Genomic DNA, 18,094 nt, shown 5'->3' with positions numbered 1-18,094 from the left:
TGACTACTGGAAAATGGAGAGGGTGGAGTAGATATCAGCCAATAAATATGTGCAAACTTATCAGATGAGAATCTGATGTTATGGTGGCAGCGCAAGGTGTTATTGGCGTTAAGCTAACATTTTTTGATTTGTTCTTCGGACCAACAGGAATTATTTTACTTGAATCAAGAATTTTCCCGTCCACCATGTATTTGGCTTATTTTCAAAGAACACTCGGGTCAGGCAATTGTTGGCATAGACGGGGGCATCTAAGTTGAAGTCAGTCTCAATTTTTGTGGTACTCTGAAGCCACCCCAGGAAATTTCTCCTCCTCATCTAATCCGATTCAATCTTATCTAATCTAATCGATCTCCGTCCAGAGAAAGGGCCCAGACTAGAGTTCTCCGTCTCGCTCTTTTTTTCTTGTACGAGCGTTGGGTCAAGTGCGACGTTTTCTAAATTATCGGACCACGTTCACATGCAGGGACACGGCATAAAGTATCTTGCTTGTATTCCAATACCCCATCGACCCATATTGGATTTTTTTCGGAATGTCGCCGAATCTCCTTGGCATGTCCAATGTCGTGAGTCAAAGTGGAGATTCAAGTAGACCGCGTCTCAATCTTCGGGACCGTAAATTTTAGCCCTTCATTTCGTCCTCATATATGAAGGCACGTCGCCGATCAAGTATGCATCTATTCATCATCTTAGACAGCTCAATCATACCACCCAACTTATCACCTTGAGACAAATCATCACCTCAATCAGCATCATGGTTTTCATCACATCAATCGTTAAGGTCGCGGCTCTTGCCGGGCTTCTCGCTCCAACAGTCCTTGCTACTTTACCAGAAGCTTTGGTCGTCAAACGTCAAGATGAGGATAACGCTGTCGGTACCAATTCCTACAACTGTCACGACAACTGCGGTATGTTTGCTTTCCCATTAGGTCTCCCCTTCAAAAATATAGCCAACTCTTCAAAATCGATACTGACATCCTTCATAGGTGAGGCTATCCTCGAGTCAGAAATCGATGGTTTCTGCAACACCACAATTTTCTCCACCGACTACGCTGCCTGTCTCCAATGCTCCGGCGAGGATAACGAGGACATATGGCAATACTATGGTCCATATTTGACTGTTGCTGCTGTGGAGTGTGGATCTTCTACTGTACCATTGACCGGAACTCAAGCCGACGTTACCACTGCCATGCTTGCTCAAAACGTCACTACAACCGCCAGCGGCGCTACTACAACTGTTGCCAGCAACTCCGCAACAACAACTGCCGCAGCTTCTACTTCTGGATCAGCTTCTAGCTCTGAATCAACTGCTAGCTCCGGATCAGCTTCTAGCAGCACTGCCACTGGATCTTCTGCTTCGGTATGTGTTCTTTTGTTTTATTAATAGACTGAGCGATTGCTAATTTCTATGAAGGCTACCTCTACCAGTGGTGCAATCCAACAAATCAATGCAGCCAGCGGTTTCCTCATCGGTGGTGTCAGTATCCTCGTTGCCGCTGCTGTCGCCAACTTGGCTTAATTATGACTCAACCTCTTAGAAATGTGCCGACGGCTTTAGGAGTGTGGTCCGGTGGTCAATGAATGAATGATGATAATTTATCGAGTCGATGGTATCTTTCCCTTAGTATATAATTCAAAATGCGAATCATCTTAATCAACCGACTGTATTTTTTCACATTTAATGCGCCATGTCTAGATCTTCTATGCTCTCATATAAAAGCGAGGTTCCATGTAAAGGAGCATAATCTTGCAACCTGTAGAATGTGGAATTCGTCTTCCGATCTCGTCAAAGGTTTGTGCGGACTTAATCGGCTCCACCTCGAAATAAATGATACATCGTGCGATACATTAGCTCTGCTGATCCGAGACTCTGGAGAAACCGTCAGTTTTGTGATTTTTCAGGAAAAGGAAAATACGGAATATTATTCCCTCCACCAAGCAACTTAACTCCGAATTGACCGAGGAAAACTGGAGATGCGGAGATGACTAAAGGATCAGATAACTTAGATGCAACTACACACTCTGATGTATAACTTAAGTCCGTCGCTAGCTCTTTTGGGCAGTTTGCTATTGTATATATATTTGGTGAGTATCTCCCCAGTTGTAAACTTCATGAAGGCATTCTGCAACACTTCGCTACTGAATACATACAACCAAATATTTCGAAAGAACTATTTTCATCATGGGTTTTACATTATACTTTCAAATCGTCAACATAGCGTTGCATTTTCTATTGAAATTCGGAAAGCAAAAAGTCACAGCAATCATTCACCGTTTCACATACCGCGCAACTTCTGATCCAAAGAATGTCGTCATCATAGGCGGTTCATTTTCCGGAATGCATTTGGCGAGGCTCCTTTCCACATCTATACCGACTGGATATAAAGTCACGCTTGTTGAAAAAAACACGCATATGCATTATTGTTTTGCTTTTCCGAGATTCAGCGTGCTGAGTGGTCATGACTATAAAGCTTTTATTCCTTATGAGGGACTATTGGGACATGCACCGGAAGGAGCTATATCTGTTGTTCATGAGAAGGCTATCAACATTCTCAATAATCATATTGAGCTTGCATCAGATGAGAAAATTTCTTATGAATACCTCGTTATTGCAACAGGTGTATCGCAGCCTGCGCCGGCTCGACTGTCCGCGACGGATAAGATAGAGGGTGAAGGTGAATTGCGTGGCTATCAAAAAGCTATACAAGCTTCTTCACGAATTGCAGTTGTTGGTGGTGGTGCAGTTGGAGTCGAGCTCGCAACTGATATCAAGAGCTTCTTACCAGATAAGAATGTGACGCTGATTCACTCTCGAGATCGTTTACTCGTTAGATTTGGGCCACAGCTACATGAAGTGGCTTACAATCGACTTCAAGAGCTGGGAGTGAGAGTTCATTTCAATGAACGGCCTTCACTACCTGATAGGAAGCCATTTATGCCATCGGAGACAGATATTGTATTTAAGGATGGTCAAGTTGAGACTTTTGATCTTGTGGTATGCGATGCCTATTATTGTATCGTCCCTTAAGACTCGATTACTGACTTCAAAAGATATCATGTATCGGGCAAAGCCCAAACTCCAGCCCACTCAAACCCTTTCTACCAGATGCCATCACAGAAAATGGTTTCATTCGTGTAGAACCAACATTACAAGTCAAATCCGAAAATGAAAATTACAGGAATATTTTCGCTATAGGAGATGTTGCAGCTACCGACGGTCCAAAGATGGCATTCGCAGGCATGGCACAGGCGGATGTTGCTTGTTCTAATATCCTTACATTGATTCGAGGCCACCAGAACACACTTCAACCGTACGTTCCAAGCTTTATCGAGGGAAAGATCAAGCTTAGTCTTGGAAAGGTAAGTGATCTTGGGGACCCCCGATTTTGAAGTCACCATCTAACTTTCGCACGGCGTAGGACCGCGGGGTGTTTTTCATGGAGAATGAGAATGGTTATTTACTAAAACTCTCCAATCATGATAAGCCTGATATTGATGCTAAGAAAGTGTGGAGATTCTTTGGGGCGGATGTAAAAGAATGGAAGAACTGAGTTTGGCTGCAGTCTCGATATGTAGCATTTGAAAGAGCCCGTATTCGTTCTCTAACAAATAAAATATTCCTAAAATCAATTCCTTGGAGAACCTTCATCCTCAGTCTCTCTACCAATTGCACGTATTCTTTCACCCCAATAGTACAATAAAAAACAGATAGGACCTCCTGAAACAATCCATATCAAGCCCAATAAACTGTTGCCCCATCCGAATCCCAGTTTGTCATAAAGCTGGGGCCCGAAGATAGGTAGAATGAATCCCATAATGTTCGAACCCACTCGGGATGCCGCATTTGCCGATGCCCCGTATTTACCAAACTCATCAAGTTGGTAAGCAAGAAGACCTTGGCTGAACACCATATTTCCTAGGGTGAAGACAGATGCGCCGATATCAACCACTGCCCATGGGCCAGTTACTTCGGCCACCCAGCCGTACCAAAACAGTCCAATCGGCATTAAGATAGCACCACCCATTGAATATGGAACACGGAACTCTGGTCTGCCATGATTGTTGTTTTTCTTGCTAAGACGTCTGTATAGCCAGTCCATGATACGACCCCCAATTTGAGACGCAGCTATTGCACCAATAGCGATTGCAATATAATGAAGAGCGCTGATTGATACAGTCTGGTTGTAACGCTCTATATAAAGAGTGGCAAAAGTTGAAATCAAAATCGTGTAAATGCCAAAGCCAACTCCAAATGCGAATGTGATTAATTGGATTACTGGCCGACGTATTAAGATTTGGAAGGGACGGGCAAGTCCGATAGACAATTGAGGAAAGAGTTCTTGCCAATATTTGGCATCAAATGTCCTTTCGGCGTTAGATATGAACTCAGCTTCGGATTTGACCTTTCGTCGAAGAAGGACTGGTGTGTACGATTCTCGAATGAAGAAGTACCCCGCTAAGGTCATGAAACTGTTAAAAATCGACATGATCCAGAATATCCATGGCCACACCACCAATTGTGCGATAATGCCTCCAAATATTGGGCCAAGTGCAGGTCCAAGGTAAGGTAGAAAAGATGCAATTGCGAGCGACTTTCCACGTTCTCGTTTTCCATACATATCGGCCATGACGGGTCCAGTAAGCTTTGAGAAGTGGCGAGAGTCAGTCAATAGGCTTTTAGGAATGGGCCTCTTTGTATTGATACATACCGTGATACCACCACTGGCTCCTATTCCCGTCATGAGTCTACCCGTAATCATCAAAGCCTTCGATTTACCGAGTGGGCAGAGAGCATTCCACAGAATGTACCACGCATTACAAAATAGCCATATACCTTTTCGGCCAGTGACTTCAGAGAATGCGGCCGCCACGAAGGGTCCAATGGCCAGACCGAGGAAGTAAGTAGAAAATATTATCTGAGCAGTGTAGTCATCAATCTTCAAATCGCGGGAGATATCGCCAAGAGCGGCGGCAATCATGCTGGCTGACATTAAAGTCACTAGCTGTCCTAGTGAAAATATGACACCAATGGTGATTTTACGCCATGATGGCCAATTATAAGGATTTTCTGGGTCATCTGGTCCGTTCCAGGTGCTCTGCCGAGATATCAGTCCAGTTTTTTTTTTAGATATATACTAGATTGACATACTCCATATTCTTTTCTGAGCGTTTCTAGATGTTGAGAACCTTCGTCATCTGGATCAAGCACTGATTGAAACCCTTCGAAATCGTGCTTCTGACCTGCTAAAACCAGATTGGTCTTGTTATCTGAAGACACAATGTCTTTTTCTGTTGCAGTGCTCATAATTTAGGATTGATGGAGAGATTCTCGTAAATTTGAATTGAAATTCAGGACTTGACTCAAAATATGGAGGGACAAAAAGCGAAATAAATAGAAAGGAAACGGAACTGAACAATGAGCAAAACTTCAAAAAGTCATCGAAGTGTTGGGACGGAGTAACTCTACCGAATAGATCAGACTGTCGATTGCGAAATCCAATTCTTCGAACTTTCGAGATTGATCAACCCATGTACGGAGTTGAATTTTCCTCGAAATAGAATCCACCTGCTGCCACTTAACGTTATCTGATCCGCTGCTAAGTTCTCTTTAAAGTTATCAGATCCGTCGAAACCTTGTCTAGTTTGCATACAGTCAGCCCTAGACGTGCTTCTGCCTGCTTCTGACACAACCATACATCTGTCGTCACGCACTGGACTATCTACTTATCTCTCCGACTCCGGAATAGATGCATCTCGTATGCCACTACCGACCAATCTTCACTGGGTTTTGAAGTAATTAAATGTGAGTCAGACATACTGGGAGTACTGCTTACTGATAACTGCAGTCGAGATATCAAAATTCTGGACAAAAGAATCCCTAGGGTCTGGAATAATCTAATGTACTTTCAAGGTTCTGATCAATCGACGTTGTAAGTCGAAAGATAAGCCGGTCTCGAATCTTATTACCTACACTACTTGAGCGAATTCAGAAACCCTTTCGCTTTATCCTTCCAACCACCATTAGGCTGCGGTAATGGTCCCGATTGTTGGAAAATGTTCTCATTCTCTCCCTCCATAGCAAATTGTAACATAGCTTGTACAACCATACCACCCATTTGTTTGCCATCACTCCAACTGATTCTCATTTCCCCTTTTTCCGGCTGGCAACTTCTCTCATGTGGATATAAAGTATATCTTAAGCCACCTCCTCCAAACTTTGGAATCTCAGGTCCCTCCCATTCTTCCCATGGCCCTTCTAATCGCGGTGCACATGCAATATATATCTTATTAGCCGGAAACTTGTTGTTCCCAAACCAAAGAAATGGTCGTCCTTTAGGTGCTAATTCCGGAACCTTAATAATTGCGCCTTGCGCCTGGACCGGAATGAGATTGACGAGTTGATGAAGTGAGTAAGAACGATCCCATACTTTGCTTTTTCCGTCGAGAGTATGAATGAGAAATTCGTAATTTTCTCGCGAGGTAAAATCAGACCCCGATCGAATGCGTGCCCAATGATTCTTGAGGTCAAGGGTCGGAGATGGGGCATCTTTAGCACCAAAAAGATAGATATATCCATCGTCTCCCACGACATAGGTTGTTATACCAAAGTGTGGCTCATTTTCTCCGAAGAGCATATTGTCGCCCTAATTTTGTGAGTAATCTAAGCGGAAAAAGGCCACAAAGGTTTAAGGTCAAGAGCCGTAAATAGAGCTCCTCATCCCAAATTTTGTAATAGGTTGACGGTCACACTTTTTGAGGATGAATGGATTAGAAATTGCAATACTCACCATCAATCTGTCCACTTTCAAAGAATTGTCAGGTTGAACTTGAACTCGCGCAACACCTGTACCGAAACTCTTGCCAGCCGTAGATCCATGCTTTCGATATCATTAGCCAAACCACATCTTACCAAGAATTTCTCTCGAACACCTCGAAATAATACTCACCGTGTACATTTTTTCATAAAATACCCAGCCATCTCTTGCTCCCGGAAAATCTTCAATGATACCCCCGAATACCCAATTCACAACCCTATTAATCTTTTCCTTATTCTCTGGGTCCTTCTCATACTCTTCTTCGCTACGCGTATGAGGAATGAAGGATGGTTGATATGCATTTTCATGCATGTATGTACAAGTTAGTGGATCATTTTGGGGCTCTGGAACATAGGCAACAGTGTTGTTGGAGACTCCAACAAAATGATTCGAGGAACTATGACAGAAAGTATCGCCGAATAGATAATATGTGTTGCCCCCAAGGTAAACGGGTCGACCTATATCACGAGGATATCGACGGCCGGAAACTAGCAGCTGAGAGTTAGAGTATGATGATGAGATTTAAAGGATATTAACTTACTATCCTTGACTTCACCGAAAACTTGAATATTTTTGATCTGAGGTGGCCTACGTGACAATTTTAGAAGTCAAGTCGAATAATGCTTTCGTGATAAGTTTAACCTTACCATTTCATGTGAGACATTTTGCTGGCGCCGGATGGATATGAAACTCTCGACAATCGGGGTAATGTGCAATGTACTATATGGAAAGAGTATTGAGTGTGTTCTTTTATACACTATCAAACCTGGAAGCATGCTCAATCTGCTGATGCTGCGTGATGTCACTATCACAGGCATACCTGTATACCTCGGTCGGCTCATATTGGTAGACAATATCAGGGTGGTAATCAGCCGTTGTAATCGCGTCTTCCCCCCTATGAGGGTTCTTATCCACGCGGGGGAGGCAATCCACTGTGTGGCTTTCTAGGTTGTTGATTGCTGACTAAGTATGAGAGCTCTTATTTGAGATAATGGGAGAGGCTCAGGTGTGGACGATATAAAATACGAATTAGTAGTTTTTCTTGAGATTGGAAGCCCGTCAATGATTTTGGCAAAATACACGACAATCTGTTGGGGATATTTACTTGCATAGTATGATCATAGTGTATATACCATTGATGCAAAGATAATTGGTTCAGTAACAAGCCACAACAATATCTGCAAGTAAGCCCAACCCCTCCAAACATCACCACAATATCTTCATTAACATTTCACGTCTTATCACAATCCTCCATACCATTCTCATTATGAAAAACTAACTTATCTCCTTTCAAACAACATAAATTTTCCATTCATCTCTCAAAGTCAAATATCCCCATCTCCACCCCCACCCCCGCTCCCGCTCCCAACCCGCACAATGATCCCCCGCAAACTCTCAATCTTCATCTCCTTCTTCCGCTTTGGCTTCGATTTCCAGTACTTTCTGATTCTTCTCACCTGTATCGGTATCGCCTGTCTTGGTAGGTAATATACTATATACAAAACTCTCATCCTCTATTTTACATCACCCAGTCCCAATCCCCGTTTCCCCCAAGGCTCCACCCCTCTACCCTACCCACCTAGACTCTAACCTCAACTCACATCCCCCCAACCAGTCCTCCTCCCACTAAGCTGCACCACTCGCCCCACCCACACCATCTACCTCCTCTCTCTCTCCTACGCCTCCTCTCTCCCCACCCCCATCACCCAAACCCTCCACCGCAACCTCACCTCTCTCCTTCCCCCAAACACTCAAAATAGTTCTCTCATGATCCGCACCGGCTTTCGAGGAATATGTATGACTTCTCAACTTGCAAGTTCGAGATGGGAATGCTCCCAACATGTCACGACATTAAAGGAGATAATCACGAGCACGACCACAGATATCAATATTGATATCGATCCCCTGAATCTCCTCAATCTAGCCGAGTCAGTGAGGAAAAGAATTGTATTCGATGGGTTGCTGTGCGCTTTCTTTCTAACCTCCCTACCTTCCCTACCTTCCCCAAAATACCCCAAGATCCAAACCCTCACCCCCCCCTAACACACCCTAGCTACATTTCTCTCGCCCTCACGCTCCTAACGCTCCTCCTTCTCACTCTCATCCCCCGTTGGAAACCCGATCAAAACCCCGACACCGCCTCCGAACGCCAAGTAAAATCCTTTCCCTCTCGAGCCCTCAGTATGATACTCTGCTTAATCAGCGGTAGCGCCTTCCTCCTCGCATTTACATCTATCCTCTGGCAGCATTTGGCAGCGGTGACTGCTTCGCGATTTATCGAGCGGATGAGTTATGGAGGTGTGGTGGCGAGAGTGGGGAGTAAGGCTATGGTAATAGGATGGCTGGGGGTGTTGATGTTATGGTTTGCGTTTATGGGGTGTTTACTCATGGTGTTGAGTTTGAGGAAAGTGAGGAGGACTTTTGGGTAACGCAACAAGTTTCAAAAATGAGATAACATATCACTGAACATTAAAAAGAACTGTCATGCAACATCTTTTTCGTATCATCTATCGGCTATTCAATATCCAACATGCAAAATGGTATCATCGGATCATCTAAAAAAGTCCATCTCCCAAAGAAAGAAAATCGATTAAAAAGTCATAACTCCCCGTCATGTCATGCAAATAAACTCAGGAACAAATCAATATCCCTTTAGGGTTGTGTTTCCCAACGCTTCCTTCAGCTCTTCGGCAAATAACTCCAGGCGACTAATCATCGAACCCCATTTTGGTAATTCATGATCAGCCGTACTTTGTTGGACACTGGAGCTCACCACACTAAGTTTCAAACTTGGGACGGCCGAGTTGTCAATTTCCGTGTCATTTAGAAGTGTGATTCGGTATTGGAGATTCTTTCTGAGATATGGCTCGACATCCACATCGTTCAGTGATCTCAGATGACCTTCTGAAATGTCTTCGAGTAAGGCACTAGTGAGAGGGATTGTTCCTGTGACCAATTGATTAGGATCAGCTGCAGAGGCACCTGAGGATGAAAGTTTCGCAAAGACGCAGTGAGTGCCGACTAGATTAGGTTCGAAGGACCAACTCGAGGGTCATCATTAAAAGGTCCGAGGAAGACGTGGATGAAGAACGACCTGGAGAGGGCGAATTTCTCGACTTGAATATTGGCAATCCATTCAGTGTATTGACCGTTTGGGGCGAGGGCGAAGGAGAGAAGATCATATGTTGAGTTAAGTTGGTGCTCCCGTCCTAATAATTTAGAAGCGAGACCTGGAAACAAGCCGCGAGAAACCGTCTTTGCCGGAGCAGTGGTCCCGTATAGAAGATTTATGGCCTTGATAGCTTGAGCAGTTGTATTTCCTCCTTGTAAAGTTTCCGGATATGCGTAACCAAAAGATTCCGTTGATATAACATCAGAAGAAGTATAAAAGTTGTTTCCATCGGCGTTATAAAATGGTTTAAGTGGTGTAGATACATCTTGGGTAGTTCCAGCCGTCATAGTGAAAGTGCTATATGAAGCTTCTCTGGGAGTAACATAACTGTCCGGGTTTAAGGTTTGCCAAATGGCAAAACAACGATCGATCATTGTATGATGAAGAAAGAAAAGTGGATCGAAGGAAGAGTAATCGATATAAGACATGTGGCCACCACTTCCTGCCAGTCCGTGGATTTGATCGTGAAGAGATTCAATAGAATCAAAATCTCCTGGGCTAGAGGCGGTAATCCATGCTTCATTGCTGAACGTGCTGTAGTCGTGATAATTGGTGAAGAGATTGTAGAGACGGTTTCGGAACGAAGCTGCACTATTATCAAGCTGTTTAGCAACAAGGCTGTTCTGTGAAGTAGCAGAGGCATCATTGGATGTTGGATATCTCAAAGTCTGGGGAAATTGGCTGAACTAAGAATTGTTAGTTGGCACTTCATTGTGAATAATTCATCATCAACTTACAGGTGCATCAGGCAACTCCGATGGGTCCAAAGGGTTAAAGTGATAACTGAACAGTGGATTTGAGATCGTTTGAACACCAGCAGGGCCATTGACAGTAACAGTTGGGGTCGAAACACTTGGGGGTAAAACACTCTCCCCAGTGGGTGGTACTACAGCCCAATCCCAATATGGAATACGGAAGTTGGCTGCAGCGGCAGTATACCTGTTTCTCTCGGCTCCAGCGGGGAACTGTGCTGCAATGAATACAACGACACTGTGGAGTACTTGCTACAGAAAGTGTCAATAGATGTGTCTCAGATGGCATGCATAGGATGTGTACCTCATAGAGTGCCAAGTAAGGCCTGTGCCAAGTAGGGAAGAGAATCGAGACATGGGTACAATATCCATTATTTTCGTCACCGGGACTTGCTTGAACTCCGTCATATGGAAGATAAGGTCTACCGTGAATGCCTTGTTGAGAGGTTAGCAGTTTACCATTTACTAGGTAGCATCGATAATTACCGGCTATTTGATACCATGAACGAATATCTGATTGATTGATAGTTTGCATCATTGATACTCCCAAAATATACAGCTCCCAAAGATCCGCATTCTTTTGTAGATCCCGGATTTCTTGACGAACAGGTATGGATGAATTTGAGCTGTTAAATGAGACTCCAGTAGTAGGCATAGGAGCAACATCCCGTTTCAAAAGTGCTCCGATGTCTACACCATAATCATAACCCCTTGATCGATTATCGTGAGGCCTTGGGATTGCTTGCGCTGTTTGTGATAGAAATGAGCCAGCAATGGTAAGGAAAGACACGATCGAGGCTCCTCGAAAGAAGACCATTTTGATAAGTATTCGCAAATTATCAGTGAGGAATCTCGGAAGTATGGCGAATGATGTTCAAATTAAGTTCTCTAAAATATTATGGCAATGCTGTGGTAGTAAAGACTGCAATTGGCGATGGATTGAACTATTAAAGGAGTGGAAAGTAAAAACCAGAAGGAAAAGTTTGAGAAACCGCAGCTTCAGATTCACCGGATGAAATACTTCGGCACTGTAATGAGAGTAAATGCAAACAAATGAATGGACGAGAATGAGATGGCGATGAGAGAGAAGCGCCCCCACTACTCAGTGCTCAAGCAGAATGAGTGAACGAATGAGTGAATGAATGAATACAAAAAGACAGTAAATGAGTGTGTGTAAAGAAATCGAGGGATAAGAAGGGAGTAATGCAAATCAAAAAAAGAAACGAGATTCCAATGACGAAATATCCACGGTTACATATTCTTATTATATTTGATTTGTTTCTTTTCCCCAAGAATATTGGTGGAACATAAAGAACCTTATGATGGATGCAAGAAAAGATTAGGGCTCATACGGGAATCCACGAACCAACACCTTACCATGACTCCAGGCTGAGCCTCAGTCAGTTAGAAATTGGGCATTGAAGGAACGGCCACCCGTATGGAATAAGAAAAATAAAGATAATACCAAGAGAACGGAACGGATTGTGCGAAAACGTGATTTCCCGGCCATGTTTAGTTGGAAGCGTGCATCGGCAGGTTGCCGTTAGGATTCATGTAGCGTCCCATTAGGATGGATTTGTGGTCATCATTAAGATTTGAAGATCACCATCCTTCGCCCATTGTTGGAGGCGAAGTTCAGCAGCTCATTTTAGGACAGTGACAGTAGCTCATAGCTCATAGCTCATAGCTCAGTAGTAGCGGTCGTAGCAGTCGTAGCAGTAGCAGCAGTCGCACGTACATGGTGGTAGTATTGGCGGCATTGGCAGTATTGGTGTCGTATCGTTATAAATACCAATACAATACATTTTGTACGTGGTGGTTGTCGATCAAAGTGTTCATCAAGTAAGATCTTGTAGAGATCAGGTCTAGTCAGGAGTTCTAAGAAAGTTTGAGGAATTAAGGATTAAAAGAGGAGCTCGGCAGGAGAAATCTTCAAGGTTAAGGTTAAGGTTCATGATTAATGATTAATGATTGATGATTACTGTATTTAGCCTTTTTCTGCAGGTGGGACGTTGTGATAATGATATACCTAGGGTGAATATGTAGGTAGATAATATATACAATTCAATGAAATGACAATCATCCAATTGGAACATCGTCCTATCTACGAGGTAGGTAATCTATGAGACTCTTGTTGCCCATCTTCTCTCCTACTTACTTCTTAGCACTATCATTCAGACGAAAATCGATATATTCTCCACCTCTTCCATCACTAGGTACCTAGACATGTACAGAATACACAATTCATGGATTATTCAAAGTTCAAAGCGTTCTACATTTATTGTTTCAGAAATCCGTTCATCTCGAGTCAGAATCAAAGCTTACTTCTATTCATGTGCCGATTTATCCATCTACTGGCCTATTCATCTACTGACCTGTCCATCTACCGACCTATTCATCTACCATGGCTGCCTACAAGTGCCTACGGGCCTACCTTCCTACAGACCTACCCAGTACTCATCTCAAAGAAGACCGACAACTTCTTAATCTCCATGGCCTGTCCTCCTATTAGCTTACCTTCCCTTAGCTAGACAATCTCACGTGAAAATGGTTGATATATGATGCCGGTGCCAGTGCCAGTCAGTGCCAATACCAGTGCCAGTATACTATTTCAACCTTCTTTCTTCCTCTTCTCCTTCTCCTTCGCCTTCTCTATTCTTCCATCTTGGGCCGCTTACCCCCCTCAGCACTGCGGACGCCTTGGCATATTACTTACTTCATTTGGTCATCCGCTCCTTTCTCGTGTCATTCATCAATCATGGTACAGCTAAGATTATTGCCTCTTTCAGATGTCTCTATACAATACAATCCATCTGCCATGGTTGTATTTTACGTACCTGCCTAGGAGAGTATGCTTTATTGGACGGTGGGTAGAGATGAGATGTCTTTACTAAATACTTAGTCTAGGTACTATCTACCTAGTTAGTAGTTTCACTAAAATAGCATCCAATTCTGGGAGCGAGAGAAAGAGACTCTGAGTGCTACATCGAATGTTAATCTACCGGTATCTGTCATTAAACCGTCGAAGAAATCATCTAGTATCATTCATACTATACCATTTTATTTAATGATGAGGTGAGCACATAAATTCATCGAAAGCATCTAGCAGACCCAACACACGCGTCTATATTTTCTTCCAAAATGTCTCCACAAGATCAAGGTCCATACTCCAACATAACCAACGCAAACCGGTACAGTCAAGATCAAATCGTAACCCCGAAGACATCTACAGTTTCAGTTTTCATAACATTTCATTCAATCCTGAATCAATAATCTCTATCTTTTGACGATCCATTCATTTAGTGCCCAACAAAATTAAAAAGAAGTACCCCTGGTAAATGCTACAATTATTCCTTTTCCCAAGAACGCCTGCCAAATTTCAATTCGTCAATCATCTTTTGCTCTCCCCATATTTTCTCCGCGAGTCACGCCATTCAAGGTCCAACATTATACTTCAACTTGATACCCATAGCCGCCAATTCAACATCCAAATACTTCAACACACCCGGAACAGCCACAACAGTGGTATCCTCACCACCTACCCATCTCTGTCCCTTACCATCTTCCCATACCTCTCCCCCACCCAACTTTCCTTCTGCTCTCGTCGCACACTTTCTACATCTAACCACGCCAGTTCCCTTCTTTTTGCTTGCAAATGCCGAAACGGTAGGTTGAGTTGACAAGAAAGTTCCACATTCTTTGCAGATCCACGATTTGGTGTAATCAGAGCAGTTGAGTAATCTATCTTGCAACAAGAAAGCAGTACCGTGAGCCAGCAAAGAATCACGTTCCATCTCTCCCACACGAATACCACCACCCTTCTTTCTACCCTTGATTGGTTGACCAGTAAGTTGTGTGACTGGACCTGTGGTTCTAACTTGGTATTTATCGTTTACCATGTGACGGAGACGCTGGTAGTAGACAACTCCAATGTAAATATCGGCGTGCAACTCCTCTCCAGTAATACCAGAGTACATAGGTTCATTACCGTAGTAATTGTATCCAGCCTTCATCAATTGATGTCCGAAGTAGTCACCGGCCTTGTGTTCCTCGTCGAATTTGAACGGGGTACTATCTTGAGCCAAACCGTGTAATGCACCAGCTTTTCCGGCCAAAGACTCGACGAACATACCAATAGTCATACGAGAAGGGAAAGCGTGAGGATTGATGATGGTATCAGGTTGAATACCAGATTCCGTGAATGGCATGTCGACTGCTGGCCATTTTTGTGAACAAACACCCTTTTGTCCGTGACGACTCGAAAACTTATCTCCGATAACTGGAGAACGAGGGATGCGGAGTTTGACAGAAATGGCTTGACAAGGTTCAATTCCGTTCTCATTTCCAATCAATCGAACTTCCTCGATGAATGCGATTTCAGTCTCCTTGTACTTCTCGAAATGAGTTTGGCCATCTCGATTGACGTATTTTCCATTCTCATCCATCGAAACCGTATGCCATGCAGCAATCAAATCACCATTTTGAACCATGCGACCAATGAATGGCAAACCATCCTCATCAATGGCTGCTTTCCATTCAGCTTTCACGAGTCCACCAGGAGCGAAACCAAAAAGCTTCTTGATATTTCTAGCAGATCGAGATTTGTGTCCCTCTTCCAATTCATACTTTTTGGTCTTATAGATTGTTCCATGACCGAAGCCGCGCTCGTGCGCGGACTTGTTGATAATCATAGCGTCGTCCATGTCGTATCCAGTGTAAGAAATGACGGCAACAACGGAGTTCATTCCGTTGGGGAAGTTGTCGAAACCATATTCGTTATGAAGTGGTGCGCGGACAATCGGGGTTTGTCCAGTTTGAAGACGATAGGCCTTGTTGTCGGTTCTGTAACGAATGGCGGTTCCGGGTGTACCCATAGATTGTTTACCCATCTGACATTGGTACATGTTTCTGGGCGATTGGTTGAAATCGGAGAAGGGGGTCATGTTGGCAAGGATAGAAAGAATATGAGTAGGATCAAACTCGACGTGAGTATGTTCTCCAGATTCAATCTCTTGCTCGGTAACTGCAATAGACATGAAAGGTTGTTCGAGTGGTCCAACAAAATCTTCTTTGTCGAGAGGAAGATATTTCACTGGTCTGACCATTCTAGCTGGTGCAGCAGACAAATAGATACCTGGATATTGTCCGCCGTGTGAATTGGGGATATAACCAATTTCCAAATTGGTTGGAACACCATGTGACTTTTCAACCTTCCAGTAGCGTAGAGTATCTGCAATGACAAGAGACTGCTTGGGTGAACACCAACCCATAATCTTTCCATCTAATTGAACAACAACACTCTCATCAGTGGATGATGAGCCGGTGCTAACGACACCAAGTTCAGAAAGAAGCTTTGGTAAGGCCGATACATCCGAAGCGTGTGTGAGAATTATGCATTTGTGTGAGAGATGGTTTAGCAATCCACAAGGACTTCCATCAGGGGTGTGGACAGGGCACATAAAACCCCAACTCTCTGGCAACAACTTACGAACAGTAGTAGTCTTCAATTGAGCGAAGAAACTACCTCTATGAATCATACGGAAATGGGCAATAAATCGTAGAAAATTAATCTTTTCCGCGACAACCGTAAATCCAGAAGTTTGTTGAAGATCCAAACCCGTTGGACTAACAAGATTTCCAGTAGACATGAAGTACTCCAAAGCACCACCAACTTGTTCATTTGTCCTTGAACAAATTTTGACCGGGAAATCTTTTAAGAATTCTGGAGTTGCAAAGTTGTTCTCTGGACTTCGTCGAACATAGTCCCTCAATGCCATTCTCAAACTAGTGTGAAGCCAATCTTCAAGTCTCTCCTTGATAATCATACCGAACAAGAATCCTCCGAGTAAAATTTCTTGATTCTGGACCGCATCAGGATTGTCTCCAGCACAGTCTCCCGCAACCAAAGAATACAATTTTCTGGTCATGAAAAGAAGCATCTTGAATTTGTCTTTATCTTGCGCTTCTGTGACGTCGGTATTTCCGAGATGAACGAGGACAATTTTGCGCAGGAATTCCGTTCCGACATCGTAGTTTGACATGGTGTCTGGAACTCCAAGGACAATTCTGAATTTCTCGCCCAAGTATGCTCGAGTCTTGCTCTTTGTGTATAAACCGTAGGCCTTGTATGTACGTAATAGCAACTCCACACGATCAGTTAAGAATGTGTTGTCTGCTCCCTTCGAACCAGCAGCACCAACAAGTCCTTCGAAGATTTCCTTGTCGTTTGTTTCTACCAATGCCTTCAATATCATCATGGCAGGTACAAGGAATTCGTTCTTGCGCCACGAGAAACGGAAAGTAACATTTCCATCATTGAGATAGTGAAGAACGTTGGTTTGAGAAGTTTGATCGGGTCGTACGGATCGAATGAGCATACCGAATTCGGTGTATGTTGGACCTCTGCCTTTGAATGAAGGTCTGATAATGGCCATAGGAAAGTTTCTTCGATTGACAACGAGAAGACGAATAATTTTCTCAATTCCGTTTACCACGAAGTATCCTCCGAGCTCTTCGGATTCCTCTTTCTTTTGCACAAGTTGTGCTGGTGAGTTATTTTGGAGGTGGCATTTGTTGGACTAGAGAAAAAAGTCAGCGCAATCCGAGATTGAAGTTCACGAGGGTTTATACCATCAACATCAAAGGCAATTGCCCAAGATCTCTGATAAACTCTTTTGGATCCCCGTTGTTAATCGAGTACTCCATGCGCGCCGACATCTTTCCTCTGTAGGTAACATGTCGTTCTCTGCATTCTGCCGGCAAGATTTCTCTGTTTTTGGTAGAGAACTTGTTGGATGCAGGCAACATAGACTTTTCGACGAAGACTTCCTTAATCCTCACAGTCAACTTATTCTTTCCTCCTGGACCTAATCTATCATCTCCATCGAGGTAGGTTTTGGATCCAATATCCAATAAACCTTGAGCAATTAAACCATCTTTCTCGAACAGTGCATTGAATGATTCGATATGAGGAGCAACTGCAGCGGTAAGTGCAGGATATGCTGTGTGATCTTTTGGGGGGTCTCGGAAAAGTTTCTCTCTTCGAACGGTATCAAACTCGTGAGTCCATTTGGTATTTGTGGGAGCGGAGGTAGACTTCGAGGGAGCCATGGTGAAGCTGAGCGCAATTGATTAGTTGATGTATTTTCATTGAGAGTATATTTGAAAGACTAATCAAGCTGGAAGCAAAAGAAATACTTACGATCAAAGCAAATCCTTCAATTCATGGGAAACTTTACCTTCTCGAAAGAAATTGTTTGATATCAAATGAACGGCCTGTACAAGTTGCGGCAGGAAAAAAAAAACTTTTGATTACATAAGCTATTTAGGTATCTATCTCTTATCGTCACAATCGCAAC

General features: G+C 43.4%; 7 protein-coding genes across 7 annotated transcripts; 2 read left to right on the top strand and 5 right to left on the bottom strand.

Annotated features, from left to right (window-relative positions):
• Positions 1-751: 751 nt before the first annotated feature.
• On the top strand, positions 752-1,516 carry Bfra_011405 (putative dynactin arp1 p25 subunit protein; the record flags this gene model as incomplete). Its single annotated transcript, XM_037341732.1, has 3 exons — positions 752-905; positions 984-1,357; positions 1,412-1,516. 3 exons carry the CDS (start codon positions 752-754, stop codon positions 1,514-1,516), a joined length of 633 nt encoding a protein of 210 aa, XP_037194589.1.
• A 663-nt stretch (positions 1,517-2,179) lies between these two features.
• Bfra_011404 (putative amid-like nadh protein) lies at positions 2,180-3,548 on the top strand (the record flags this gene model as incomplete). Its single annotated transcript, XM_037341731.1, has 3 exons — positions 2,180-2,992; positions 3,049-3,357; positions 3,417-3,548. 3 exons carry the CDS (start codon positions 2,180-2,182, stop codon positions 3,546-3,548), a joined length of 1,254 nt encoding a protein of 417 aa, XP_037194588.1.
• Positions 3,549-3,623: 75 nt separating this feature from the next.
• Bfra_011403 (putative mfs multidrug transporter protein) lies at positions 3,624-5,302 on the bottom strand (the record flags this gene model as incomplete). Its single annotated transcript, XM_037341730.1, has 2 exons — positions 3,624-5,093; positions 5,147-5,302. 2 exons carry the CDS (start codon positions 5,300-5,302, stop codon positions 3,624-3,626), a joined length of 1,626 nt encoding a protein of 541 aa, XP_037194587.1.
• Positions 5,303-5,969: 667 nt separating this feature from the next.
• Bfra_011402 (uncharacterized protein) lies at positions 5,970-7,476 on the bottom strand (the record flags this gene model as incomplete). Its single annotated transcript, XM_037341729.1, has 5 exons — positions 5,970-6,641; positions 6,786-6,875; positions 6,945-7,300; positions 7,354-7,400; positions 7,460-7,476. The coding sequence occupies 5 exons, from the start codon at positions 7,474-7,476 to the stop codon at positions 5,970-5,972; spliced, it is 1,182 nt and encodes a 393-aa protein (XP_037194586.1).
• Positions 7,477-8,438: 962 nt separating this feature from the next.
• Bfra_011401 (uncharacterized protein) lies at positions 8,439-8,654 on the bottom strand (the record flags this gene model as incomplete). Its single annotated transcript, XM_037341728.1, has 1 exon — positions 8,439-8,654. The coding sequence occupies one exon, from the start codon at positions 8,652-8,654 to the stop codon at positions 8,439-8,441; it is 216 nt and encodes a 71-aa protein (XP_037194585.1).
• Positions 8,655-9,453: 799 nt separating this feature from the next.
• On the bottom strand, positions 9,454-11,553 carry Bfra_011400 (putative tyrosinase protein; the record flags this gene model as incomplete). The annotated part of the gene is made up of 5 exons (XM_037341727.1): positions 9,454-9,833; positions 9,854-10,670; positions 10,722-10,988; positions 11,041-11,171; positions 11,223-11,553. 5 exons carry the CDS (start codon positions 11,551-11,553, stop codon positions 9,454-9,456), a joined length of 1,926 nt encoding a protein of 641 aa, XP_037194584.1.
• Positions 11,554-14,170: 2,617 nt separating this feature from the next.
• On the bottom strand, positions 14,171-17,846 carry Bfra_011399 (putative dna-directed rna polymerase i subunit rpa2 protein; the record flags this gene model as incomplete). The annotated part of the gene is made up of 2 exons (XM_037341726.1): positions 14,171-17,314; positions 17,367-17,846. The coding sequence occupies 2 exons, from the start codon at positions 17,844-17,846 to the stop codon at positions 14,171-14,173; spliced, it is 3,624 nt and encodes a 1,207-aa protein (XP_037194583.1).
• Between the last annotated feature and the right edge of the window lie 248 nt (positions 17,847-18,094).

The sequence above is a fragment of the Botrytis fragariae genome (genome assembly GCF_013461495.1).
Source record: "Botrytis fragariae strain BVB16 chromosome Unknown tig00000037, whole genome shotgun sequence".
Classification (NCBI taxonomy): Eukaryota; Fungi; Ascomycota; class Leotiomycetes; order Helotiales; family Sclerotiniaceae; genus Botrytis; species Botrytis fragariae.
Note: the sequence above shows the minus strand (reverse complement) of the source record. Positions and strands in the feature narration are given on the sequence as shown.